Genomic DNA, 27,961 nt, shown 5'->3' on the forward strand with positions numbered 1-27,961 from the left:
GCTGCTCAGCCATCAGCTGGATTCCTGAAAAATTAGCCTGAAGTTTTCCAAGGAAACAGCCGCTCGATGCCCCGGGGACCCCCCTGGCCACTATCCCTGCTTTAGGACTGTGGACCTAGAAAAGGAAAGGGGTTAAAATGCTTCTGAAGTTGGATGCAGATCCAAGCCCATGGCTGGGTCAGGCAGCAGGGGGGTGCATTTGGGACTTTGGGCAGGGCCCCCCCCCGTATCCCCTGGCAGGGTGTGATGGGCTGCAGCTGTGCAGAGCCTTGTGGAGAGGAAAGGGGCTGGGTGGTGCTGGAGGAGGACAGATGAGGTGATGCTGAGGGGAAGGACATGGTCCCAGAGTGGGTCTCCATGTGGTGGGGCAAGAGGAAGAGGATGGCCCTGAACACACGGGCAGAGGGTCCTGGGGAGTGACCTCCAGCACATGCAGGAGCTCCTCTGGAAAGGCTGCCTGGGGGGAGAAGCACACCCCAGATGTGTAAGCAGGAGTGCAAACAGTGCCTTTTGGAAGTCCTTTGTGCACAGATCAGTGGTGCAGGCTGGGTTTGTGCTGGTGACCCTTTGGTGGAGCCTTCCTGTTCCTGAGTGCTTCCACAGGGTGCTCTGGCCCAGATTATGCCCCTCTCTCTGGGTTTCTGTCCACCTTCCAAAGGCAAGGAGCTCCCTTAGCCTGCATAACCTCTTAATTTGCTATTTAATGACAGCTTTTGGTTCCCCTCCCGTACCATGGCAGGGTGCAAGTGCCCTGTGGGAGCAGGTTACAGCCATAGCCAGATATGCCCTACAGCGTTTCACCTGTCTCTCCCCTGTGGCAATTAACACTGCTCTGTGATGAGGTTTTGGCAGCAGCAGCTCCCGCAGCAGTGCTGAGAGCAATGCCATCACCCAGGGGGGCAGTGTGGGAGGGTGCCCACCACCAGGCACCCCGAAGGGCTTCAGCCCCCATCAGCAGAGTACACCTTGGGGGGGTCTCACCTCACCCCTTGGGGTCCTGACTGGGATGAGCCGAAAGCCCTGACAGCCACAGAAGAGAGTGTTTTTTCCCAAACCAAGCCTGGTGCCCCACGGTGGGTCCCCTCCTTAGCAGGGGGATGCTGGTGGGCACCAAGGACCCCCAGCTCCGGCAGCTGGGGAGCGCTCTGAGGAGGACAGAGCACTCTGCAGAGCCCAAAGAGGGGCCAGGAGAAATGTCTGCTCGCTTCTGAGTCACACTGCTGGCAGCTGCTGGTCCCTCCTCCAGCTGCAGAAGTCTCCTCCTCGCACTTGCCCTCCCTCCTGCTCTTCCTTCGCTGGGACCCAAGCGCTGAAACCACCTCTGGAGCCCGGCCTCTCCCGGCTGCCGGCGGCTCCTTGCCTTTCTCTGCCTCCCCCTTGCCCCCAGCTCGATGGGAATCTGAACCCAGCAAGATGAGGCTGCACGACTTGCTCCTCGCGCTGCTGCTGCTGCACGCCTGCCTCCTCCGGGGGGGCTCCTGGGCTCAAGACATCTCCTCCCGGCTCCACAGGGCTCAAGGTAAGCGGGAGCCAAAGTCCCTGGTGCTCCCCCTGGGGTAGTGGAGATGTTTGGGGGCCTCCGGCTTCCCCACAGCCAGCAGATTTTGGAAAGAGTCACGCTCGCGGAGCAGGGCAGCCTGTGCCAGGAGAGTACCCACCAGGCGTGCCCACTTGTAGTGTTCATTTTGGGCTGGTTCTCCTCGGCCAGGTGCCATCAGGGAGGGGGGCTTGGGGCAGCTTTGTGCAGGACGTGGGGCTGGGCACTGGCTGCTGAGGCTCGGTTTTAGTTTTGCTCTCCTCCACGATGATATTTGTGCCGGGACGTGTTGGAAAAGCATTCATTTCTTGTCGTGGTAGTTGCTGTGAGGTCTTGTTTGTTTGCTTGTTTGTTTTGAAATACTTGGTGCAGCCGCTGGTTGTTTTAAACAATAACTAATCCTGGTATTGCATGTTTGAATGCAAATGGGGGGGGGGAAAGAATGCACAAACTGACGTTTTCCGGATACGTGCTCATTTGCAGTCCAGCTCTGCATTAATGCCAAAGCAGAAATGCTGAGGAAAATGACCGTACCCATACATGCATGCTCATGTGTCTCGTGTGGGGTTAGCACAGCTACACCGTGCTCCCAGGGCACGTCCTGCGGGTGTGCTGGGGGGTAGGGAGGGCAATGCCAAACCACACCGCTCTGCCTGCCCCCAGACTGCCCCGTGGATCTGTTCTTCGTCCTGGACACCTCTGAGAGCGTTGCCCTAAGGGTGAAGCCCTTCGGGGACCTCGTGGCCCAAGTGAAAGATTTCACCAACCGCTTCATCGACAAGCTGACCGAGAGGTACCCAGCAGCTGTGGGCTCTCAGGGCTGTGCCAAGCAGAGGGGGCTGGGGACGCTGCAAGTGCTGCAGAGGCAGCAGGGCTGCGGGGGGGACGGGGACACCCCAGGGCAGGGGGCTCAGCTCCAGCCCTAGCCCCACCATCAGGTTATTTTGCAGGGCCAGAGCAATTCTCAGAGCCAGGACAATGTGGTCATAGGGCACCCACTGTGCTAAACCTGGCACCCGCAGAGCTCACCCCCTTGCAGCCTCTTTGCATCCCCCAGGTGTTGAACACAGTTTTGGGGGCTCCCTGTGGGGTGCCCCATCTCCACCCCTCTGCCCAGCCCTTTGCCTGGCTCCTCACCCACCAGGCTGCTCCCGGCCCACACCCTCGCAGCCACCAGCCCTCGATCTAACCCTGATTTCCCCAGGGTGAGGGCACCTGGGGGTGCACCAAACCCAGAGCAGCAGGGGGCCAGGAAGAGCCACCCCACGTCAGCACCACATGAACAGGAGCCTTGTGCTTGTGCACATCCTATCGATGCAGCCTGGCTCCTAAACGAGGCTTTGTCCTGAGACCCCCTTCAAGCACACAGATGGATGGATGGGGCTTCCCATGACCCCCAGCATCACTGTGCCCACCTTGCTGCTCCCCACTCCCTGCAGGGGCATCCCCCTGTGAGCCGCCAACCTGCACATGGTGCCACCAGGTGGTGTGGTGGGCTGGGATGGAGGGGACAGCGATGTTCAGGAGCCTTGGGGAGAGGTCCTCATGGGCAGGGAGAAGATGTCTGAAGGCATGTGTCCCAGTGTCCCCATGTCCCCACGCAGGTACTTTCGCTGCGACCGCTTCCTGGTGTGGAATGCCGGGGCGCTGCACTACAGCGACTCCGTGGTGCTCATCAAGGACCTGACGGCCATGCCCAGCGGCAGGGCCGAGCTGAAGGACAGCGTGTCGGCCATCAGCTACATCGGGAAGGGCACCCACACCGACTGCGCCATAAAGCAGGGCATCGAGCGCCTGCTCATTGGGTACGGCGGCGGGGCTGAGGGCAGTGGCACCGTGGTGGGTGGTGGCTGGGGACGTCCCCGTGCATCCTGTGGAGCTGTCCCCAGCACGGGGGAGGAGGTCACCCAGGCACAAAGCAGGTGCTGGGGTGGCAGGTTGCTATCGGCCTGGCTGTGCTGGGGTGAGGCTCCACCAAATCTGTGGTGGAGGGCGCTCCAGCCCAATCTGTGCAACCCTGCACTGACCCCGGTGTTTAAACCTTTGCAGTGGCTCCCATCTCAAGGAGAATAAATACCTGATCGTGGTGACAGATGGACACCCCTTGGAGGGGTACAAGGAGCCCTGTGGTGGCCTGGATGATGCTGCCAACGAAGCCAAACATTTGGGGATCAAAGTGTTCTCCGTCGCCATCTCTCCCAACCACCTGGTAGGGACCACACAGCAGGGATGCTCCCCGCAGCTGCCCTGGGGATGGGGTCTGGGACAGACAGTGGGCTGGAGGGCTGATGCAGGTCCCCAGGGTGGCCAGTGGACACCTGTCCCCAGCATGTCTCCTGGGCACATCCTACAGGAGTACCCACAGGTCTTGCTCTGCCCCCCAACCCCTAGGACCAGCGACTCAACATCATCGCCACGGACCATGCCTACCGCCGCAACTTCACCGCCACCAGCCTGAAGCCGACCCGGGACCTCGACGTGGAGGAGACCATCAACACCATCATCGACATGATTGTGAGCACCGCCTGTCCCCCCGCCCAGCCTGCCCCCACCGTGGGCCCTCTCCTCCCTCACAACCCCCATTTCTTCACTTTTTGCCTTGCAGAAAGCCAACATGGAGCAGTCGGTGAGTGTTCCCCCGTGTCCCGTGCCCGTCCCCATGCAGCCACCCCCAGCCACACGGGGGCTTGGTGGCACCGCTCTGCCCAGCCTCGGGGCTCCCCCCGAGCCCAGCACAGCGCTGCCACTGACTGTTTTCTCCTTCCCTTGGGCAGTGCTGCTCCTTCGAGTGCCAGGTGAGTCGGGTTTTTGAGGCTTCCACTCCTTCCCCCCATGCTCCCACGCTGTGCCTCAGTGGCTCGGTCTAACCCGTGAATCTCTCCCGCAGCCTCCCCGAGGGCTCCCTGGACCTCCCGGCGATCCAGGCCATGAGGTGAGGGGTCAGCCCCCAGACACAGGGGGACGGGCTCCGTGGGGATGCTCGGGGACCAGAGGGACACTTGCCTGCTGGGCAAGGTGGTGCAAACCGCTGTCCCACGCAGCCTCTGCCCTCTGCTCCCTGCAGCCATGGCGAACTGCTGCTACTGCCCTCCTGCTCTCCTTGCAGTCCTGTTTCACTCCTGGGGGGGGGGATCAGCTCACTTTGATCCACTAACTGTATTTTTGTCATGTATTTCAGGGAGAAAGAGGCAAGCCAGGTCTTCCCGGTCCAAAAGGAGATGCTGGAGAGCCCGTAAGTAAAGGACCGGACTTGGTGGCTCCGCTCAGGGGCTTTTTATTGACTTTCAGGCAGAGCTCTCAGGCACATCCTCACTGGCAGGGTAATGGGGACCTGTACCCGATGGCAGCCCCCAGCTTTGCACTCCCCATCCCCACACCATCCCCGATGTCACACTGGGGTCCCGGCCAGCTGTCCCCGGGGAGATGGTGACACAGGGCCATCCCCTTGCATCGGCCAGGGCTCCCAGTGGGCAGTGTCATGGGCAGCACGGGGCAGCCCCTTCTCCTCTGGCACTACAAGGCCTCCTTGTTCCTCGCCCAAAGCAGCTGCCCCTCCTTCAGGACACCTCTCTGACTCATGGGGTGTACCCCGGGCTCCCTCCTGTGTCCAACAACACAAGCACCGCAGTGTTATGGGGAAACCTCCAGTAAATAAGAAGCTAATAGCATAAGGAAACTATTTTCCTCCTCCTCCTCCCTTTTTTACTAGGTACATTTATTTTTGGGACATGTTTCTCCCACACACGAGTGTGCAGTTACTCAGCATGTGCATGCCTGGTTTGGAAACCTCATGGCATGCACATGTTTTTTCCTTTCCCAAGGATTTTCTGCCCTTCGCCTTCATCCCAAATGACGTGGCCCCAAGCACACTGGGAAGGGCTGGGGATGCTGGAGGTGCCCTGCAGGCATCCCATGCCACCAGACTAGGCAAAGGAGGAGGAGGTCGGGGGTGAGGGCTGGAGGAGGGGGCAGCTTGGCCTTTGGGGCCAAGAAGCACCTCCCATAAGGGGGTCTTGCCAAGAGGTCTTACAAAATCTTGTTTTAAGTGTTGGTGAGTGTGTATGGGACAAGGTGGGTCTGGCCCTGGGTGGAGAGCCCAGGGGAACTGGCCCCCTTGCTGATGTCTCGTGCCTCCATAACTCCATGTTTCTGTCCTCCAGGGCAGGCCAGGGGACATGGGACCTGTTGGCTACCAAGGAATGAAGGTATGTGGGGCTGCAGGGTGGTGGGCATGGCTTCTGGATGGGCCACGTGCTGCCAGCATCTTCATCCTCTGTTTTTTTCTCTCTTCTTTCATCGCTAGGGTGACAAAGGAAGTCGAGGAGAAAAGGTGAGTGCAGCAAGGACATGGGGGGGCTCAGTGCCCCCCTCTTCATCTGGCTGCGCATTGGGGCTGGGTGTGCACCCATGTCCGTGCATCCATACATCCCCCCTGGAAGCGCCAGTATCCAGCCAAGACAACCGGTTTGAGGCTGATGTGACCGTGGGGAGCCAGCAAGCACCATGCCTGTTGGGCACAACGGGGGCACCGGTGGAGTGCGGGGCTGTAGGAACACCCACACCTGGGGCCGAGCCAGCATGGGGGTGGCAGCGTGGTGAGGGGACAGGTGTGCTCCACGTGGGGTCTGACCTCTCTCCTTCCTTTTGCAGGGATCAAGAGGAGCCAAAGGAGCCAAGGTCAGATTTTGCACTGCTTATTCTTCCCCGTTAATGCTTGCTGTGTTGGGGAGGAAGGGTCTTTGCAAATCGCTTCTTCGTGGTTTCCTATCTGCATTTTAGGGTGAGAAGGGCAAGCGTGGGATCGACGGCATTGATGGCATGAAGGTAAATGTCCCCTCAGGGCCCCTTGCTCAGCCTGAGGACCCTGGGTTTTGCCCAGACACCTCCCAAAACCACTGTGGGGGCCAGGAATGAAGGCAGCTTCCCATATGGGGCTCATCCCCTGCAGCGGTGTCCCTGCCCGGGATGCTCAGGGGCATCCTGCAGGCACCACTCACAGCAGCACTCGTTTTGTCTGTCCCACAGGGAGAAGCTGGATACCCCGGGCTACCTGGCTGCAAAGGCTCTCCTGGATTCGATGTATGTACCCCGCGGGTGCCCCTTGCTTGGAAATACTCGGAAATGCACCTCTGCGTGTGCAGCCATCCCCGTGCTCTGCTGTGGTCCAGCAACCACCTTTTCTGCCTTTTTCCTCAGTTCTGCAGAGTTTCCCCAAAGCAGCCACTGTCTGACGCAGCCACCCCCCTGTCACGGCGAGCACCTGTACCCCCCATGCTCCCCACCGAGGGGCTGGGGGCCAGGCTCTCTCCGTACCATTTCCTGCAGGTAGTGCTGCTGGATTCGTTTTCAGTGACGCTGTTCTTTGCTTTCAACAGGGAATTCAAGGCCCACCTGGACCAAAGGGTGATCCTGGTGCTTACGGACCCAAGGGAGGAAAGGTGAGCCCGTGGCACCCAGCCGGGAGGGCCATGGGGCTGCCCTTGCTGTGCCCAGCCGGGTGCGGGAGGAGCGGTGCTGGGCAGGCTCCCACCTTCAAGAAGAAGAAAAATTCCCTTTCTGGAGATGGGGAAAAACCCGTGGGTTTGTCCAGAAGAGGCAGATGCCCAGGTTTAGCCAAGAGAGACAGTGACGGACCCATTGCTGACCTCCTCATGCTGCCTGGGGGCGAGGCCCTGCTGGAGGATGCTGCCCCTCGCCCTCGGTGAGGCCAGGCTGGCAAGATGTGAGCTGTGCATGGCATACTCTGGGCTGCTCCTGCGGGTGCCTGCGAGCCTGCCACAAGCAGCCTGGAAGTGCTGGGGGGCTGCTCTGAAATGGTGGCTCACACCTGGAGGGGGCACGGAGGCACCTGCTGGGCTTGGGGCCCTCCATGAGCTGTGGAGGATAGGGGTGCTCAAGCTTCCTCAGCATGGGGCTGAAACCCACCTGCTGGTACTGATGTGTCCTTGTTCACCCTGTCTTGTTGTGTCCTTGTGAAGGGGGAGCCTGGGGAAGATGGAAAGCCCGGCCGGCAGGGGATCCCTGGCAGCCCTGGAGAGAAGGTCGGTGCAAGGTCCCTGCTCCACTCTTGGCCCCAGAGCTGAGCTTGCCCCTGGCCCCGCTGGCACATGGGGCTTTGCTCCAAAACCCACTGATTTGTCTGGTCTTGCTTGCTCTTGCAGGGTGCTCCTGGCAACAGGGGTGAGCCTGGACCCACAGGGGAGATGGGGGATGAGGGCTCCCCGGGCCAGGACGGTCCTCCTGGAGAGCGGGTGAGCACGGGAAGGGGCTGGGACCTGCTGAGGAGGAGAAGGGCTGGGGCAGGTGATGAAGGTGGGGTTTGCAGGACCAGGAGTGGGTCCTGAACCTGTGTTCCCACCATCTCCTTGCAGGGCAGCAATGGAGAAAGAGGCCCCCCAGGCTCGCCAGGAGACCGCGGTCCACGAGGAGATCCTGTAAGCGCTGCCGGGGGGTGGCTGTGGGTGTCTTGTGAAGAGGGAGGAACACTGGGCAGCCAGGGCTGAAATAGGTGGCCAGTGGCTGCCTGGGCCAGCCTGTGGGCCAGTGGGCAAGCTTGGTGCATGCATTTGCCAGCCTGGTGGGGACCTGATGCCGTCCCCAGCAATTGTCCCTTCATGCTGGTGGCTGAGCAGCAAACAGCCAAAATCCAGAGCGTGCCCGGAGAGCCAAGAGCAGGTGTGGAGCAGCTGGTGGAGAGCAAAGCAGCAAGGTGTCATCCTCAGGGGGTGTGCAGGCACCGGGGACTCAGCAAGGGGGGCACAGGGTACCTGGGTGAGGACAGGACACCCCTGCCAAGGGTGAGCACTGTGGTAGCCGGGGGGGAGTCACTGGGAAAATATTTGTTGTGCCTGCCGGGGCTGAGTCACCCACTGTGAGTGTGGGAAGGATGAGCAGGAGCCCTGAGTGGGACAGGACAGATGAAAAAAAACATGTGGCAAATGTCAGAGGTGCCACCACTGCGTGGGGCAGCAGGGCCAGGGCATCCAGGAGCAGCGCCTGGGCAGGCAGCCAGTCCTGCCCCAGCATTGCTGGGAGAAAGGGGACAAGGCTGTGTGGGGTGGGGATGTGTGAAGCCAAAGGAGCCAGGAGCTGGGAGCCTCCCCTTCCCTGCTTCTGCTCAGGGAATCACGGCAGCATCACTGTGCAGGGCAGATGTGCGTGGGAGATGAAGGCACGCCAGTGTCCTGGAGTTAAATGGTTCAGCAGACGGTGGGCTGCTTCAGTCCAAGTCTTAACTCAAGCACGAGGTTCAGCAACCTAGCCAGAAACGTCTCCACCAGCATCCAGGGCCCTTTGGAAGTTATTTTGTATTTACCGTTTGGCTTAGGCAGATGGGAGCTTCTAGCTTGCAAAGGAGAGCTTTGGGTTGCCGAGCTTTCGGCCTCTTTCCTCAGTGTTTTAAGTCAGGTGCGACCTTCCCGGGAAGTTTCTGAACACCTCCCTTCCCAGCGGGGCTGCAGGCAAAGCAGTGCCTTGCACCAAGATGCTTGTCTTGCAGCTCATGCTGCAGAAACACCCACGGCCAGGTTTTCCACTGCTGCCCACCATGTGCAGGTCCCATCACACCCTACACGTGCCCCTCTCTGTTTCTCATGCCCTCTGTGTGTGTTTTCAGGGAGAGCCTGGGCCACCTGGTGACCAAGGTCGGGAAGGACCCCTCGGACCACCCGGTGACCAGGTAAGGCTCTGGATTAGCCTTCTGGATCCCCTGTGGGAGTGCAGACTGGGCTTAACTGGTGCCGCAGCATCCTGGGGCAAGGTCTCAGCACCTTCCAGGCCAGGCAGCAAAGCCAGCGCAGAGGGGCCGGGATCTCTAAGAGAACGTGAACAGAGCTAGAAAATGGAGACTTGGCTGCTAGGCTGGGGACAGAGAAACCTCTAGGTCATTTCCCAGTTCTGTGGAAACAGATGTCAACACATCTGACAGGCAGATTTGGAAGCTGGCAAGTGTGAGCTGCGGCAGCGCACCAAGTATTCAGGTCTGGGGCCAGATGCTGCTGGCCTTGGCCATACGAGTTGATAAGGCATCACATGTGAGCAGGGACAACCCAGTGGGGCCTTCACAGTGTCACCAGCACCCTTCATATCTGCAACCAATCTGTTCCAAAGCCGCTTGCTCCCCAGGTCTGCTCACCGTGAGGTCTAGCCCTCCTGCTCTGGGGTCCGCTTGTCCTTGTGCACCCCAAGAACCCGCTGGCTTTCTGCAGAGCAGAGCTGGCTACCTCCAGCCTAAGAAGGGTGGAAAAGGGTTTTTGACCAACTGTTGAAGAGCCCTGAAGTAGATCTGTAGCATGGGGCTGCTGTTGGGTTCATGCTGTCCCCAGCACGGCAGAGCTGCCTTCGAGCCTGCCTTGTGCTCGTGAAGAGCACTGAACTCACCCAGAATTGCCCAGATCCTTCTGTCCTTAGCCCAACTAAGCTCTTCCACAACCAAAGAGTGCAAGGCAGCACTCAGCTCGGGTGCTGAGGCAGGAGATGGTGCTGGCTGGAAGGCAGCTGCTGGGTGTGTGCATGCCATGGGCTGGCACCAGAGGAGCAGGGAGGCTCATCCCCAGTTTGAGGCAGAAGAAACCAGAGTTCAGGTGAAGATTTGATACAAGTCTGGGTGCCAAAGCGATGTGAGCATGCTGGGGCACCAGGCTGGGCAAAATCCTGCCTCCAGCCCACTGTCACTGGCAGGGAGGAGGGGAAGGAGGCTGCTACCCGGCCTCCGTGGCAGCAGAGCGGGTGTCTTCCCTAGAACTGAGGCCGCCCCAGCACCCCTCTCACTCCAGGGAGATTGCAAGATTTCAAAAGCAGTTGCAAAGCAAATATGTTGTTTTCCCGTAAACCAAGGAAAAAATATTTTTGCTTGGCCAAATTAAAAATGAATGTGTAATTGGACTTGGGCAAGGGAAGGACTTTGGCAAATGTGAGTGTTTTTCATGCCATGTTATCTGCAAGCTCTGGCTCTCTATAAGGAAATCATTTCACTTGGCAAGGATAAAGGGCTCCCACTAACCTGTGGCCCTGTTTCACCCCCCTTCTGTCTGTGAGAGAAGCTAAAGGTCTGCTCTCATCCCTGACCTTCTGGGTGGGTGTGGTGGTCCACCTCCTCCTGGTTGTGGTGCCCATTCCTGCTGCAGTTCTTGTTGCACCCACAAGGAAAGTGATCAGGGAGCTGTTAAAGACTTTCCAACCCTAAGTCCTCTGTCTTCACAAACCCCTACAGGGCTGCAAGGGGTTTGGACTTGTTTGCTACACAGGCCACCTACAGCCAATGCGAGCCAAGTTTGTCTGGGATCCAGCTTTGGCTGGTGTGAATGGTCATGAGCTCCCACCCCTCCTTCCTAGCTTTCCCCCTTTGGGGCTTTTGTGCAGATAAAAGGGTCACATGCCTTTAGGCAGCCTCGTGTTCTGCACTGCACTACGTAATTTTGAAGTCCTCTGCGTGCTGTTCCTTGGAAGAGCAGCGTGAAGAGGAGCAGGAGGGGCAGCTGGATGGGACTTGTGCTTCTTCAGCTTCTGGGTGGTGAGAGACAGCGGCTGCAAAGCTGGGCTGCACTGAATAACGTGCAAAGACAGCATCCTGCTCCCCAAAAACCTCAGCAGTAAGGAACATCTCTTCTGCCTCCACCAGCTGTGGACTGGCCACACACCAGCTCCACATGGGGCTGCTCGGGCACTTGGAGCTGCATGGCTACCCAGCCGTGCCTTGCCATCACTGCCAATCTCCTGGCAAGTAAACCATGCAGAGCACTGAGGACACTGGGCAAAAAGTGAGGGGCCTCCCCTGGGCATCTTTTGGCAAAAAAAAATTTAAAAAAATTCTCTCCCTGCCTTCTTTCCTCACACCTCTTGTCTCTGCATGTCTCTGGCCAGCCCTGCAGCTGGTGGACAGGCAGGGGGTGGCAGCTCTCACCCACCACGCTTGGAAATGAGAAGTCCAGCCCTTCCCAGCATGGGCAATGCCAAGGGCAAAGCCCTGTGGTGAGAGCTCTCCGTGTTCTCCTAGGGTGAACCTGGACCACCAGGACCCAAGGGTTACAGGGGAGACGACGGCCCCCGCGGCAATGAGGTCAGTGTTGCTTCATCATCTCATCTTCTCGGGAGGAGGGAATTAAGGGGAAAGCAGGAGATGCTGCCCGTTAGGGCTATCCCCAGCTCTCCCAGGCCTTAGGAACCCTTTGTGGGTACAAAGCTAGGTGCTAGCTTCCTGACGGACACCTCAAGGGATTGCCCAAGGGGTGGTGGGCAATGCTTGACTGCTCCTTTTGCTCCTTCCAGGGCCCAAAGGGATTGCCTGGAGCACCTGGGTTGCCTGGAGATCCTGGCCTGATGGGAGAAAGGGTGAGTGGAGTTTGTTTGCGGTGACTGCACGCAGCATGGAAAAGGTCTACAACTGACTGGTTGCACATAGAATGGTCCTGGTCAGAGAGGAAAGAAATAGCACTCCAACACAGCTAAGATGTGTTCAGAAAAGTTGCAGGCAACTTCCTTTGAACACATGTGGTGCACATCTACAAGTTCAAAGAGCTGTGACTTGGATGTACTTTCCAGCAGTGGCCCTCGTCCTGCCCAGTGTTCCCAGCCTGTGATCATATCCTGATCTCTGAGAGGCACCATGTCACCCCCAGAGCTTCTGGGGCTTCCCTTTCTCCCTGCCCCAGCTCGCTCTTCTCCTTTTTCCTTTAAAATAAAGAACAAGACTTAGTCTTCAGGAGATGTACTGGCAGTTCGTGTCCCAGTTCCCCCTTCTGCTGTGCTATCCAAGGGGTTTGCTTGTGTGGTGGTTTTACCACTTCACGTTGTCTCAGCTATTTCTCTCTTCCTTCACAGGGGGAGGATGGCCCTCCTGGTAATGGCACGATTGGATTCCCAGGCGCCCCTGTGAGTTTCATGTGCTGCTTTGAAACCACAATACCATTATTTCTGCCTCCCTGACCTAACATACATCCTTTTCTTCATTCCCAGGGGCAGCAAGGAGACAGAGGGGACCCTGGCATTAACGTAAGTGTGATGCTTCCTCCTGCACCTAACAGAGATCATCCTGGCCAGTGTCCTCTGGTGGTTGGCTTGTAGAGCCTCTCCGCCTGCTGCATGGTGAAATGGGCTCCCTGAAGCAGCCTGCTCACCCAGAACCTTGTTTATCTCATGTCCATCTATCCCTGCAGTGGATGCTTCCCATGGAAATGTCCTGCCTTGGTGTGCTAGTCATAACACCTAAGGACAGCAGCTGGGGCTGGAAGTAGCTATGACAGTAGATATGACAGTGAATGCCACCTAAGGAGGCCTCTCATTTGATAACACTGAAATTTGATGCTAGGGAGCCTACAGATAGCTCTCTGCCTCCTCCCCAAGCCAGCTCTCATAAGGTCCCTGCACCAATCTCACTGACTGCTTTCCATACAGGAGCTTCTTTGTTATTTTTCAGGGAACAAAAGGCTACGTTGGCCCTAAAGGTGATGAAGGAGAAGCTGGAGACCCTGGCAACGATGTGAGTAATCTTTATAAAGCTGTATAACTTTTCTATGTGAGCACGGTGTAGGAGTTTGGGGCTGGATCTAGAGCTACCTTGCCTGTGGGTAAGAGCCCATCAGATTTTGTAAGACCGCAAGTGCCCTTTGCTGCTGCGCAGTGTCTGATGGCAAGTGGGGCTCTCTCTAGATGTTCGCTTTGCATCCTACAGCTTATTGCCAGCGAACCTACAGGTCTGTTAGGCTGAGGCGGGTGTCATCTGCACTTGGTGTTGCATGCTTCCAGATAGCGCTGATGTTTGCTTTCTGCTGCACCATTGTCCCATGGAGAGAGATTTTCCTAGTGCCTATCCCAGCCCTCTCAAGTCTTAACTTGCTTGCTTGGGCACAGCATTCTCAGCTAACTTTTCCATGGTAATATTGCTAAGTAGGGTTCAGCAGGCATCTGGAAGGGGAAGGTTCTGGACCTCACTCTGACACATGAATTTGTGAATTTTGTTTCTGTTTTAAATCCAGAACCTAACCCCTGGCCCCAGGGGCAGCAAAGGAGCGAAAGGCCACAGGGGTCCTGAAGGCCTCCCGGTAAGTAAGCATCCTGGAAGGGCTTGCACTGACCAGCACAGCATATATATGTGGCTGAAGGAGACAGACTTGCTGTCTCCTCATCACCCATCAGCTGGGTACCCAGGTGCTGGGTACCAGGCACCCATCAGCTGGGTGCTGTGGGGGCAATGCATAGCTGAGCAGACACACCGGGTGTGTGTGCACTGCCCGCAGTGAGGCAGATTGCCTTCTCTGTGAGCAAGCAGATGTACCTGCCCAAAGTTCAGGATTTGGGAAGCCAAGCAATGTTTCCAGCCTCTGCATTGCTTGGCAAGATATTGTTACCTCTCGCTGAAGATAGGACTGCCTGCTCTTGTAAATGCTCTAACTCAATGCTTCTGTTTGACAGGGACCACCCGGACCTATGGGACCTCCAGGACCAGATGTAAGTAGGACAAGGTTGGGGTACTGCTTGTTTTCTGGGTCAGTGCTTCTGGAGACCACTGCTGGGGAGCCTTGTGCTCCCAGGCAGGGTGGTGGCTGCCCCTGTCACTGTCCTAGTGAGGCTCCCTGGCCAGATTTCCTCCTTTCTGTCACCATTGAGTCCCCTCTGCAGTGCGAAAACTCCCACTCTGACAGGAGTGGGAAGACTGGTATTATTCCCAGTTTGGCTGTTCCTCTTTGCTTTGAGTGCCGTGACATTTGCCCACCAAGCAAGGACATGCTCTGACCATGGTGTCACCAGGACTCAGGTCTCCCCACCTTGTGGTAAGCTCATAACGAGAGCAACCACTACGGATGGAGGAAAGGTCCAGCAAGCTGGGTGGTGAACCAGGACTTTCCATGCAGCTTCTTCTGCACGGGCAGTGTAATGGGTGCACTTCACTGCTGGCAAAGCCTAGCCCTTGTCTGCTCCAAGGGGACTACATCACTAGTTCCCAGACCAGGATCTATTTTGAAGCAACACACAGCAACAGCAGGGGCAGTGGGCAGCAGCACTTGTGGGGCAGGCAGCTGCCCCTGCCAATACACTAAGAGTTTCTTCATCTCTGTTTTCAGGAATGTGAAATCTTGGACATCATCATGAAGATGTGCTGTGAGTATCCCTGTGCTGCTCCCCCTGCCCTGCTTGGCTCCTCGCTGGGTGAGGGGTGGCACCCAAGCACCCCGAGGTCCCCGTGTCCTGCCATGGGGGAGCTGCAGCAGGTCCCAGCCCTCAGCCAGTCATGAAGTGCTGGAACAGCACAGGGTGCTTAGGGGACTGGATGTGAGCTCTACACGCAAACAATTTACTCAGTCCCTCCGGGATTTGTTTAAGTAAGAATACAGCTGTGTGTGTGCAGAAACAGCTCTGCCTTGTGCAGTGGTTTGGGTCAGGCATCATGATCTGGAACAGGAGACAGATCTGGGCATGCCAAACAGGAGGGAAACCTCCACAAACAAGTAGGAGCCTGGATAATCTGTGTTGCAGAAACACAGACCTGCAGTCTGCATTAGTCTATGAAAAATCTTCATCTGCAATGTTTTAATGGTCTCTCTTTCTCTCCCTTCTCCTCTAGCTTGCTGTGGTGAGTGTTACTTGGCAAAGTTGTTCTGCAAATGTTTGCTTGCGCTTCTCCTTGCTTCCTCCTCTCCATTTCCCTTGCCTTTTCCCTTTTCCTTGCCTCGCGCTGTGGAGGGATGGTGGAAGCCCAGGAGGACTGAGCAGGAGGGAGGCAGGGGAAGACAGTAAGTCCCCCTCCAAAATCAGCTGTGGCTGGTCCTACAGTCATGGAAAATGGCTGTGGAGGTGCCCTGTGCCAGCAAGGCGGCAGGCAGGCAGATGCTCTCCACCCTTTCTGCAATGGGGAGGAAAGTCAGTTCAGGGCATGGTGTGTATCCAGCTTTGTTGCTTTCTCCCAAATCCCACGCTGGTCTGCAGAGAAATGTGCCTTTTTTTTTCCATGATACTGTCTGCATGGGTAGGGTTTGCAAGCCAAAAGCTTGAAGCAAGGTTCCAGGGTGCGTGATGTCCTTCAGCCACAGGCAAGAGGGGAGAGCAAGCTGAGTCAGCCTCCTCCAGCCCACCAGTGTCACCTCTGTCCTCCTGGGCTGGGCAAGTGGAAGGAGTGAGGAGGCTTCTGAGGAAACGGGTTTTGGAAATAGTTACTGGGCGGTTTATGGGTACTCACAGCTTGGCAGTGTTACGTGTCTTACAACCGGTACTGAGAAAAAGTAAATGGAAAAACTACTAAACTGGCTCTCATCACTCCTATGCAGCTATTTTGCCACTTGATTTTGCACTGGGTTTTGGTGGGTCCACTCAGGACTAACAGCAGGCATCAGCTTCTTGCTTGGGCATGCCTCCTTGCTCTGAGAGCAGCTCAGAGAGGAACCACAAGCCCTCCCATGCCTGTGCTTTGCTGCAGAGTGCACATGTGGTCCCGTCGACCTCCTCTTTGTGTTGGATAGCTCAGAGAGCATTGGCCTGCAGAATTTCCAGATTGCCAAGGACTTCATCATCAAAGTCATTGACCGCCTAAGCAAGGATGAGCGCGTGAAGGTGAGGTTTCCTCCGAGCGCTAGGATGCATTTATTTTTCACTGTATTTGGAAAAACAGGGAGATGCCTCCACTCCACAAGAGCCTCCACAAGGCTCAGCTTCAAGCACATAACCAGGGTGGGTCTCAATTCCTCCCAGATTTGTAGGAGGAGTTTGCAGAATTTGTTGTCCCAAAATACATGTGTGTCACCCTCTCCGGGCAGCAAGACTCTGGTAGTTATGAATTATTCCTCTGTGCCCTGGAACAGACAGCTCGCTGTTTGCCCAATCAATCAGTTTCTTGGTCTCTTCCTAGTCCTGATGAGCGTTTCAGGTGTCTGGAGTGGATCACACACGAGGTGTTGTAGCCCCCAGGCAGCCTTGCCTGCCCCCAGGGTTTCAATTAAGGTTTCCAGTTAAGTACATTAGTAAAAGGTATCTTTGCAGCCCAGAAGAGTGATCCATAGCACAAGGGCTGTAAATATATGATGACCTGCTCTCGGACGTTGTCTTTGGGTGCACGCGGGTCTCTGGCTGGTAAAGAACTAATAAAAAGCCTGAAAGATTAGCGCTGGGCAGAAAAACTACTATTGAAGAAGAAAAACATGTTTGCTTGTTTTTGTTTGCTTGTTGTTTTTGTTTAAGAAAAAATTAAATTCCTAGCCAGCCAGCATAGCCAATGGCTTGTGTTGAGACCACTGAGATGGGAAACCTCTTTTTGGGTCTTGTTTCAATTGGCTGCATCTGCTCCTGTAGGGGCTCCTGTCTGGAATAAGTAGTGCCCCTGAGGAGCAGCAGCAGTGCCCACCGTGAGGACATTGAGCGTGAAACTCTCAGAATGTTTCTGACCCCTCCAGGGCTCCTGGAGGTACCTGGCCCTAAATGGCTTCTGTTTCTCTCCAACAGTTTGAGCCCGGGGAGTCCCGAGTGGGCGTTGTGCAGTACAGCCACAACAACACGCAGGAGCTGGTGGCCATGGGGGATGCCAACATAGACAACATCGGGGCACTCAAACAGTGAGTCTGTAGGGTCTTGGCACACCGTGCTCGCATCCCATCCTCCATCTTCAGGCCAGCACTGCCTGCAAATGCCAAGATGCTGAATGTTGTAGTGGATGGTGGCTTTGTAGGTTGTGCTGAGGCTAAGGAGCTTGCCAGTTACCTGCCCAAAGCCCTGTGCAGGCAGGATTTTGCCCTGCCTTGCAAGCACGTCAGTGTGTCAGTGAGATGCGTGTTCCTAGCTGTCCCCATGATATCCACAGGGTGTGATGGCAGGCTCACTGGTGTCTCTGCTTGCAGGGCAGTCAAGAACCTGAAATGGATAGCTGGGGGCACCCACACGGGAGAAGCCCTGCAGTTCAGCAAGGACAACCTGCTGCGGAGGTTCACCTCCAACAACAACGTGGCCATCGTCATCACGGACGGACGCTCAGACACGCTGCGGGACCGTACCCCACTGACCTCCCTGTGCGAGGTCACCCCGGTAAGGGCACAGTGGCACGGGGGGCTGGCAGGGAACAGGCCGTGCATCAGAGTAGAGCAGGCTCCCTGGGGGTCTCCATGCCTCTGCTACCTAAGGCAGGGCAGGGAGGACACGTGTCTCGTGCAGTGACAAGCACTCAGGATTATGGATGCATTAGGCGCCAGTGATAGACTCTAACTTTCCTGCAGGTGGTTTCCCTTGGGATAGGCGACATTTTCCGGAACAACCCGAACCCAGATCAACTGAACGACATCGCTTGTTTAGGCATGCCTACAAGACAAGGACTGTCCATTCAGAGGGACAACTACGCTGAGCTCCTGGATGACTCCTTCTTGCAGAACATCACCTCATACGTCTGTCGAGGTGAGTGAAAACCTCGTGCGGGGGCAGCTGGGTGTGTGGGATGCCAGGGGCCCAGGCTGTTGTCTTGCTCCTCAGCCCTAGAAAGCTGCAGAAGCAGTAGGCCTCTGGCTGGGGACAATAAGGACCATAGTGAGGGTTGTGGAAGCCAAAGAGTGAGGGATGAAAGCTGATTTCCCTGCTTTCCCCTGGTCATGCTCTCAAATTGTACTCAGGTATTGAGGGAAGAGAGTGATATTCAAGGTTTAGTTAATGAGCAGCAAGGATGATGTCTCATGTCTCAGAACACTTCACAGCCACATCCAAGTCCTCACCTGCTGCAGGACATCTCTGTCCACAGCATCTTTCAAGCACGCACTCTCTGGTGCACACAACCTTTGCACAACACCTTGCACAATGTGGCCACAACCGAGATGAGCATTTTTCCCTACTCTGGCTCTGTGGGAAGCTGAGCTACAGAAGAAGCAATTTTCCTAGGTGAGCTGCTAACATTATTCTTTTTAATTTTTCTTAACAGAGAAGAAATGTCCAGACTACACCTGCCCAAGTGAGTACCTGCTCTTCATTGCCATAAAGCACACAAAGGGATCGTGGGTGCTGTGGTGTGGGGATTAGCAGCTGGTGTGTGTAGGAACACAGGGTCTGGGCTCTGCTGCAGGAGCACACATTGACAGGCACACAGAGGGTCTCTTGTGGACACCCCAGCCCAAACACCTGAGGGACAGGGGTGAAAAAAGCTTGGACAATGGCTTCTCTGGTGCCTCAGGCCTGGACAGGAGCCCATGCCAGATTTAGACCTTGCAAGCTTTAGATGAGGCAAGTAATGAGATCTGTTGCAATACAGCGGGAGGAGCACACAGGAAAATCAGCACTGTGGCAGGATATTTGGGAAAGGTGGTTGAAAAGGGAGGAATGTAGACAGATACATCTCAAAGTCAGAAGCATATACAATCCTTAGACTCATCATGGAAACAGGCCAGCCTTGATAGAGGATATGGTTCTCCAAGAAGGGACAGTGTAAGTCAAGGAAAACATCCGCTGAATTAAATAACAAGAGTCACCAGATTGTCTAAGCCAGATAAGTACCTGGGAATGCAGCCTGCCATAAACCAAATAAAAGAAAGAATGAAGGGGTAAAAGGACAAGAGAGGGACAGCATTGGGGTAGGGGAAACCAAGGCAGCAAATCCCCACAGGCTGGGGATTTCCTAAGTCTAGCAAAGCAGGAAGCGTGCGAGACAGCTGGTGACCACACCGGCTTCCCACGGGAAGAGGTAGGAGGAGAAGAGCAGTGTAATGAGCCCTGGTCTGTCCCTATGCAGTCACCTTCACCAACCAGGCGGACATCATGCTGCTGGTGGACAGCTCCACCAGCGTGGGGAGCAAGAACTTCGAGACCACCAAGAGTTTCGTGAAGCGGCTGGCGGAGCGGTTCCTGGAGGCCAGCAAGCCGTCCGAAGACTCCGTGCGTGTCGCGGTGGTCCAGTACAGCGGGAAAAACCAGCAGAAGGTCGAAGTCCCGTTTCAGCGTAACTACACGGTCATCGCCAAAGCCATCGACAACATGGAGTTCATGAACGACGCCACAGATGTCAACGCTGCTCTGGAGTACATCATGAGCGTGTACCAGCGCTCCTCCCGTCCTGGGGCAAAGAAGAAGGTGCTGGTGTTTTCTGATGGCAACTCGCAGGGGATCACTGCGAAGGCCATCGAGAGGACTGTGCAGGGGGTTCAGCGGGCCGGTATCGAGATCTACGTGCTGGCCGTGGGCAGCCAAGTCAACGAGCCCAATGTCCGTGTCCTGGTCACAGGGAAGAGCGCAGACTACGACGTTGTCTACGGGGAGCGCCACCTGTTCCGCGTGCCCGACTACACCTCCCTGCTGCGCGGCGTCTTCTACCAAACTGTCTCCAGGAAGATCGCTGTTAACTGAGCAGCCGCACGGGTTTCTACCAGGGCTGTGCCTGCTTCTCTCTCACCTAAACATGAAAAACAACAAAAGCAAAAAGATTAACAGTATTCTTGACCCACCTGAGGAACTCGTGTCTATACAGATAGCTGTCGTGCCGCAGCCTGTCTGTGCAGTCCCCTTCCTTCTTCACCTGCTTCTTCATCTGCACTTCTTCCTCTTAGCCTCAAGCTGCCTCCCTGCCCTGTGACTGCCCATGCCTTGCTCCCTGCAGCCGGCAAACACCAGTACACCTAGCAATAAGCCCCACCAAAAGCAACCTCATCCCACTGTTTGTTTTTTTTTTTTTTTTTTGCCAAGAAAGAACCAGGATGAGGGATGTTGCACCACTAAGGACTTGCTTGGTCTTGCAAGGTTGATTATGCCCTTTTTAGATATTTTTTTTCTTCATTTGCCTCTTTCATCCATATGTAAGCTGAGCGCTTGCCCAGTTCACAATGGTCCTAACCCAAGGCCGTGCTTCAGCACTTCAGCAGGCTTTGAGAGAGGATCGTTGTCCCAGCTGGCCAGCGTGATTCACATCTCCCCTGTGGGTGGGAAGGGCTGGACTTCGTTACCTGAGCCACCCACGCACTAGGTGGTGTTGGAAGCATCTCCAAGCACCTCCTGTGCCACGGGATGGGACACAGACCCCCAGAGATGGGCTGGAGAGGGAGGTGGGCTCCACCACTAGCCCTGACAGTCCTATCCAGAGCAGGGGCCTGGGCACTGGCTGAGAGAAAGGTGCTCAGCAGCCACTGGGAAGGGGGAACCCACGAAGAAGCTACAGAACCGCGCTCCTTCACTAACCAGTTTCATGGTCCTACAGTGAAACCAGGAACCTCATAAGTAACCTGATGACTTGCCTTATGGTCCAAACTCCATGCTGGAAAATCTCTCTGAGCCCAGTTAGTGGGATTTTTATTTTTATTTTTCAACAAAATTGCCAAGCTGTCTAATTCCCAGCGAGCTCCCTGTGGGTGTGCTGTTTCTGTAGGACCATCTAGGAGTTAGACACCTAGGCCCTAGGGAAACCCACTAGCTGCACTATATATTGAATTAGGGCCTATTCCACAGCCCAGCTGAGTCAAAGGAAAGGCTGCCATTATCTGCCAGGGGCTTTGAATCACACCCTACAGATATACTGACAAAGGTGCTATCACTACATGGGTGATGTGGGCCCTTGGTGTTTACACAGTTGTTTCCACGACCGCACTGAAGATGTGGTTTCGCTGGGTGAGATTTTTGTTCAGTGCTTCTGTTGGTGCTCTTGCTACAAATTCATGCGCTTCTGAGAAAGCAACAGTGATTGCCAGGTACTGACATCCCAAACTCTTTATTTTGTATCCGGAAATCCATTGTACAAGTTACCTTTATTTTATGCCTGTGTTTTACTAAAATTGTCCACTTCAGAAATTTGTCAAATAAATTGTTTTCCATAGTCTTGTTGGAAGCTTGTCTGTCTTGAATTTCAGAAGCTCTTGAATGGTTTGAAAGCCACTCAGTGAAATAGGGGCTGCTGTGATCTGGGAGGACTTTAGCAGAATTTCTCATATGAAGTTATACGGGACAAAAGAGAAAAGATGTATTGCTTTTACTTCACAAATCTGGGTATTATTGAATGCTATGGATTTGGGAGATCCTGTCGATTATTTTAATCTATGACTTAATACATTTGAAAATGGCATAGAAAAGTACTGAGCTCTGAAAAGAAGGGAAGTGCTAATTTTTTTTTTTTCTGGTTGCAATGCGTTCTGTGACATCTCACAGCCTGTTCCTAAACTGCACAGTTTGGTACCATTTTCCAGCAGACCATTCCTCACTGGTGCAGAGATGGAGGCCATCAGGTGAAGAAGTGATCAATGTTTGCTTTCTCCTTATGTTTGGGGTCTATCCTTAGTGCCTCATTTTCTGGGCAGGTGGGGACTCTGCTCAATAGACACGGCTTGTGGTGAAGGTATTGAACATCTCATCCAGCTTTACCAGGCTTGGTGCTCCCTAGACATTTGTTTTACAGCCAAAAACAGGCGCATTTTAGAGCTGTCTTGGGGAGAGCTGCATGTCCTGGGGGCTCATTGCAATTCTTTTTGCATGCACCCAAAGCCACTTGCTCCCCAGTCACTGGGCTACGTTCCCATCGTGTTTCTGCAGCAGAGAGGCTCTGCCTTGCTCCCTCCCTCGTCTCACTTTCTCCTCTCACCCATGCCCTCTTTTGGTCAAGCACCTCAGCTGGCAGCACTGGGCACACCTTGGTTGCAGCTGGAAACTCTGAGGAGCACCTCTGGGGAGGCTCCAAGCATGGTTGCACTTTGCGTGGTGCCCTCTCTCTGGAGGCATTTGTATCAGATGTCCTGCCGTCCCCTCCCCTGGACGCTAGGAAAAAAGCCTTCACGTCTGCACTAATAAAGGCTGCTATTGTAGCAGAAGCATTCCTTGAGGCCTGCTGCCATCCTCTGTGTGATTCACTGGTGAAGGAGGGGAGCAGGGTACAGAGACTGCATCACCTACCCACCCATGCCTGTGGAGCTTGCTGAGGGGTGGTCAGAGCCAGCACCAGTGACAGCAAGGAGCAGAGCTGGGGGCTGGGAAAAGCCTGAACCCCCCCTCGGGCTCCCTCCCTGCGGTAATAGGAACTACACGCTCAGCTGCAGCCACGGGAGCAGGTGGTGGGGAAGGGGATGAGGCTGCCCTTCATCCTGAGGGATGCTCAGCCTCTCTCCAGGGGCTCAGAGAGGCTTTGTGCCACCCTGTCCCCCAGGCTACACGAAATGGAGGAATGTAAGAGACACCTAGGAAAAGCTGGGGAAAACTCGCTCTTCTCTTGGGCTGGTTGCAGCACGTTGTCTCTGCTTTAAGCTGAAAAAATAAGGGGTGGCAGGAGGGATTTTTCCTGCTCCCGTGAGCTTCTTTCCACCCTTAACCATGCCCTTCCTTCTTCACTTTTATGAAACGTGGAAGAACATCCCAAACCAGCAAACACTTTCAGTTTCCAAGTCTCAGTTTTGAAGTGTTTGTTAATTTTCCCATGAGAAAAACTGAGCATTTCCTTTAACCTGCTATTTTCCCAGAAAAAGCTCCATTTTAAACAGGGCCTGCCGGGAAGCTGGCTTCCCCAGAAAACAGGGACCAGCAATGATTTTCCAGCAGCACCCAATGTGTGGCATTTACAGCCGTTGCCTTCTCTCTCCCCACGCTTGTGTGCTGTCCAGGCAGGATCGCAGGAGCCCTTGTCAAGTGTTTGAGCCAGAGTTGGCCCCTGTATGCTGGGCCCATTTTGTCTTCCATTTCTGGTTATATTTACTCCCATTCTTTCATTCTCATTTTTTATGCTTCCATTACAGGGAAGGCCAAAAATGCCTCTGCCTGCAGGCCTGCTTTGTTAAACTTCAGATGTTCTCCAGATGTTCAGCAAGGGGGTTTATGTAACAACGACAGAATTTGGGCCATATTTGTGTTTTCCTCTGACTAAACACTCCTCATTTGAGGCAATGCTGATTCACAGCCCTTTGTGGGAAGGTGATGGCTTGAGGAGGAGAGCATCTCCGAGGCTGCTGTATCAGTCTGATGGGACTCCTGAAACACATACCCTAAAAAATGCACGTGAAAAAATCCCAGCAGCACAGCAGGCTGGGACAGCACAGGGCTGCAATCCTAAAGGACAAAGCAGAAAATTGAAGGGGGGGAGATTGCAAACAGGCCTTGAGGCTTGTGCAGTCAGCTGCAGAAGAGTTTTATCACTCCTGAGAACAGTCCTTGCAAAAGATTCCTCTTCTCCGTGGGCTTCTCTGCTCCTTCCTTGCTGCTGGTGGTTCGAGACCACTTCACAAGTGCGTCAGGGCAACTCTTCCCCCAGCCTGCAGCCCTGTAGCTCAGCCAAATTGCTGTTAATGACGCTGGTGCAAGACCTCAAGCTGTATGACAATAAATATCTGCTCTAGGATGATTTTGAACTGCTTATTCAAAATTATTTAAAAGCTATTTCGGTGCCTACAGTTCGTCTAGGGAGCAGAGGACCATTGTCTAGCCTCTAGCAAAATAACTGAATGTTCAAATGCCTCTTGCTTATCTTGTGTTTCGGGACTTGTTTTAACTATATTATTCTCAAATGTGTTTTAGTTTGAGTTTTGTTTTGTGTTTGTCCAATTGCATGGCCCTCCACCATGTAAGCTTGTAGGCAAAGAGCAGAGGAAAGGCTGGAACCCATTAAGAAATACAGGATTGACACACAAAAGAGATTTTGAGTGGACTCAAGACCATGGAGGAAGACGTGCCCCAGCACATGGTATCATCACCATCCTTCTCCAGGTAAAGGACTCGAGAAGCTGATGGCCTCCCCTAGCAATGCACGGGATGCAGGAACATCACGTGGCGTGGCTCTGGGAGAATTGCCCATTGCAGCTTCAGCTACTGCTAATTCCCATTGAGAATTAAGTCATTTGGATTATAAGGATCTGTAACTGGACTAAATTAGATGCTTGTAGTGTTCTGGTTAGGCTGAGAAGATGTTAGTTAGGTAAACAATGAATCTTGGGTTGGCTCTTCACAGTGTCTTCCTTGCTCGCCTGTAGCCAAGCTCACAGGCAAGAAGCAAGCAATAAGCATGCTCTGCCAGGGTCTTTCTCCTCAAATTACATCTTCACTGTTTGTCAGGAGATCAGGCTGGCTGCACAGTGTATGCTTTCCCTGCTTTTTTTGCAGAAATAATATGTCGCATCAGCCTAATACCTGCATCACCCACAGCAAGCTGGAGAAGAGCTCTTGGGACTCATGGCAATGAAAGGCTCTGGAAGGCATACGGCAGGAGGGAAGCCACAGCCAGCTGGCCCAGCAGTTGCCTCTCTGCCTCTCCAAGAAGCAAAGAGAGGACTCCAGAGGACTGTAGATATACCTCTGAAATGAGTAATTTTTGCTGTTTAATTAATTAATTATTTATTTTTTTTCTGTCTTCCTGCTTCATTTAGTTTCTCACACTTGTGGATCTTTGGGGGTGAGGAAAATCAGTTCATAAAGAGAAGCTTGGCAAAAGGAGCTGTTAAAACAGCTCATTCTGCAGAAGCTAGAGCTGCTGTTAGCAAACTTCTCATTCTGCTTAGTAATTGCATGCCGCTTGGTATGCAAGTGCTCATTTTCAGCTACCTGCTAACCCTGCCATAAGGCAAACCCACTCGAAGTGCTCCACTCTGCTGAGAGGTGCTGTGTACCCAGGGCTTTGCAGGCACACGGGAGCAGCTGAGAGAAGTCCTGGAGACCTGAGGGCCTTAAAACCTCCCGTGAAGCATGGTGAGACAGCCACACAGCCTTTCCAGCAGGGAACAAAATGCTCGGCACCACTTATCCCATGACACATGGCTGCGGCCACTCCATTAGCCTGTCTCAGCAAAGCATCAGTCCCCATCCCACCCATTGCTGCAGGCACCCGCAGGAAACACTGCTTGTCTTTGTCGTTCATCCCACTAGAAATGCTGGTGTTTAACATGCAAGCTGCTGAACCAAGCACAAAACACAGCTGGGGAATCTCTTCTTGATAGTAATATATTAAAAGGGAAAAAGAATGATAAAACAGAAGCTGGAGGCAATGCAGACACATCCTACCCCTGCTATGCTTCTGGAGAGATTTCTGATTCCTTTCTGGCCAAGGACAATTTTTGGTTATAGTACTTTTTTTTCTGGGGAAAAAAAAAAAAAAAAAAAAAAAAAAAAAAAAAAAAAAAGGAGATTAATTATTTATTGAAATAAGATGAGTTAGTGTTTCGGGTAAAAAAAAAAAAAAAAGGATATTAATTATTTCTTGAAATAAGATGTTTCGTGTTACAGTCCTTCTTCGCCTGTAACACAGGCACAGACTGTGCTGCCCTCTGACTGCATCCTGGAGCCAAGAAATCTGCTTTGGACACTCCTTTGGATTAGTGTCAAAATGGCAATGAAGCTGAGCCTCTGTTTGCTACAGCAGAAATGGTGCCTGGCTGCTGTACTGTTTTACAGTTCCTCTGCCCTCATGGAGCACAACTTCTTGGTCACCTCTGTGCACCCCACTGATCTCTTTTCTGGATATCCTGAAAATCATGACACCTGTAAGCTCGCTAATTTCTCCATCTCTCTGAAACATGGCATGAGGCTGTCTCCTTATGTCAGACACCAGCCGCAGAGATTCCTTCCTGCTCAGCCAAGTTGCACAGCGTGTTTTCTGTCTGTCTTGCTGCTGGGATGCTGCACAGTGACAGTCAGGTTGGTGAGGTGATGCCAAGAAGAGCTGAAGGAGAAAAAAAAATCAGAATTTCCAACCCACGGGAAATTCCAATGTGTTGATGAGTATTTTTTGTCTTGGGCTGGCACAAAGAGTCAAAGTCCTAACCTGGTCCTGTACAACAAAATGGTCAAAAAAAAAAAAAAAAAAAAAAAAAAGAAGGTACAAAGATACTGATGCATTTTACCTCAAATCCTTCCATTATTAGGAGGCACCTCCTGGCAGGTGTTTTCACATCCCCCAACAACAGACCTGCCGAGAGTTTGAACAACACAAATGTTAGCTCCTGTGAGAAGAGGTGGGACTGGCTGCGATGACTGTTTGAAGGGAGTATTTGGAACAAGCAGAAAATGAAAGTCCTTCAGCTCTCCAGACACATCGGGGATACACAATGCCTCCCGGCAATTGCAAGAAACCAGAGTAAGTTTTCCATCGGGAAAATAAATAAATAAATAAATAACACCTTGGGAAGCCATGTTCCTGACACCATCATCTGAATTGGCTTCATAAAACACACATTTTAGCAGTCCTCGTATAGCCATGAGCTTAAGACCTTGTTTCTTTATTCTGTTTTTCAGAGTCTGCAAGCCAAATAGCAGCTAGTGCCTCACCAAACTTAGATTTCTTTAGTCACAGAAGCACCTAGAAATAAACCATGAAGAGATTTCAAGAGGTCGTTTAGCCCATTTTCTCACTTAAAGGTACGGTTTGCCACACAGACCACATATTTGTTCCCCTGTCAGGTTCAGCAAACACGTCCTAATGTCCAACCTAAATATCTCTTGTCTCATTTTGAGACCTCTACCCAAAAAGATGAGTCCATGGTTGTCTGTCAGTCGGTTCCCCCATGTCCCTGGCTGCCTCCATGGTCTTGCAGGGACAGGACAAAGCTTTTCCAAGCCCCTGTGTAATGACTTAATAACCAAAACTCGGCTTCTGGCAAGGAAAAGTGAGATCCTCGAGACTGTTTTGCATGGTTGTCCTAGAGACTGGAAAGGCATTAAGGCACAAGCTGTCTGTATACAGGCAGCTTTGAAGAAATTAACTGGCCCAAGCAAGCTGTGGAAGGCAACCTCTGTTTTACATGTGGATCAATAGGCTATGCTCAGTTAGCCATTTTCAATAGCACGCTATTCACAGCCAGCAACAAGTCATTTTCTAAGCTGAAGGTTGAAATCCGAGCTGGCATCCCAGAAAATACATGCCTAATACTGCTTGCAGTCGCAGAGGCAAGGCCAGGAGGTGCTTGACAAGAGCAAATAAATTGCATCCTTCCACAGAAAGGAGCTGAAGAGAGCTGGAGCTGCCAGACCACGCAGCTGCATGTACAGGAATGCACCCGCAGACATGCACGGCAAGGCGCAGCTGTGAAATGAAATACAGCGAGCAGGGAGCCCCAAAGCAGGCACACACCTGGGACAGGCAAAGCCCCCATCCTGCCCAAGCTCCCTCCCTGGGAGAGCCTGTCCTTTCTCTGGGTGATCTCAGCACCTTCCCTGCTGCCCTGCTTTTTGGAAACAAGCTTTTCCTGTGGCAGGGCAGGGGGATTGACTCCTCCTGGTGCCTCAAACCCCAGGCACTGCTGTAAACCACAAAGGGCTTTCTGCAACAGCACAAATGCATCTCTTGCAGTCAGACTGAGATCATTTTTCATGGCATAGGACAAAGCAAACAGTGCAGGAATAAGTGTGCCAGGTTAGCACCTAGAACCCAGCTCCTCACTGCTCCATAAGCCTGGAGAAAAGGCATCTCTGTCAGGTCCTGGCTGGGGTTTCTCTCCTGGCTCTGTTCTAGGCAGCAGTTCAGACCTTCATACTCATGGATATTAGCTCAAAGTGCTTGTCAATAGCTCCTGAAATCCCCACAAATCC

At 53.8% G+C, this 27,961-nt stretch overlaps 1 protein-coding gene across 1 annotated transcript; it reads left to right on the forward strand.

The window, feature by feature from the left end:
- Nucleotides 1–525: 525 nt before the first annotated feature.
- COL6A1 (collagen type VI alpha 1 chain) lies at nucleotides 526–21,287 on the forward strand. Its single transcript, XM_084523738.1, has 34 exons — nucleotides 526–1,519; nucleotides 2,201–2,330; nucleotides 3,142–3,342; nucleotides 3,587–3,746; nucleotides 3,929–4,051; nucleotides 4,143–4,163; nucleotides 4,312–4,332; nucleotides 4,425–4,469; nucleotides 4,716–4,769; nucleotides 5,698–5,742; nucleotides 5,841–5,867; nucleotides 6,188–6,214; nucleotides 6,317–6,361; nucleotides 6,563–6,616; nucleotides 6,913–6,975; nucleotides 7,516–7,578; nucleotides 7,699–7,788; nucleotides 7,909–7,971; nucleotides 9,153–9,215; nucleotides 11,532–11,594; nucleotides 11,804–11,866; nucleotides 12,356–12,406; nucleotides 12,491–12,526; nucleotides 12,951–13,013; nucleotides 13,510–13,575; nucleotides 13,946–13,981; nucleotides 14,596–14,632; nucleotides 15,096–15,104; nucleotides 15,945–16,078; nucleotides 16,964–17,073; nucleotides 17,356–17,539; nucleotides 17,728–17,902; nucleotides 18,417–18,446; nucleotides 19,221–21,287. Exons 1-34 carry the CDS (start codon nucleotides 1,414–1,416, stop codon nucleotides 19,829–19,831), a joined length of 3,069 nt encoding a protein of 1,022 aa, XP_084379864.1. The 5' UTR covers nucleotides 526–1,413; the 3' UTR covers nucleotides 19,832–21,287.
- Nucleotides 21,288–27,961: the final 6,674 nt, after the last annotated feature.

This window comes from Aythya ferina (genome assembly GCF_964211825.1).
Source record: "Aythya ferina genome assembly, chromosome: 6".
NCBI classification, from domain to species: Eukaryota; Metazoa; Chordata; class Aves; order Anseriformes; family Anatidae; genus Aythya; species Aythya ferina.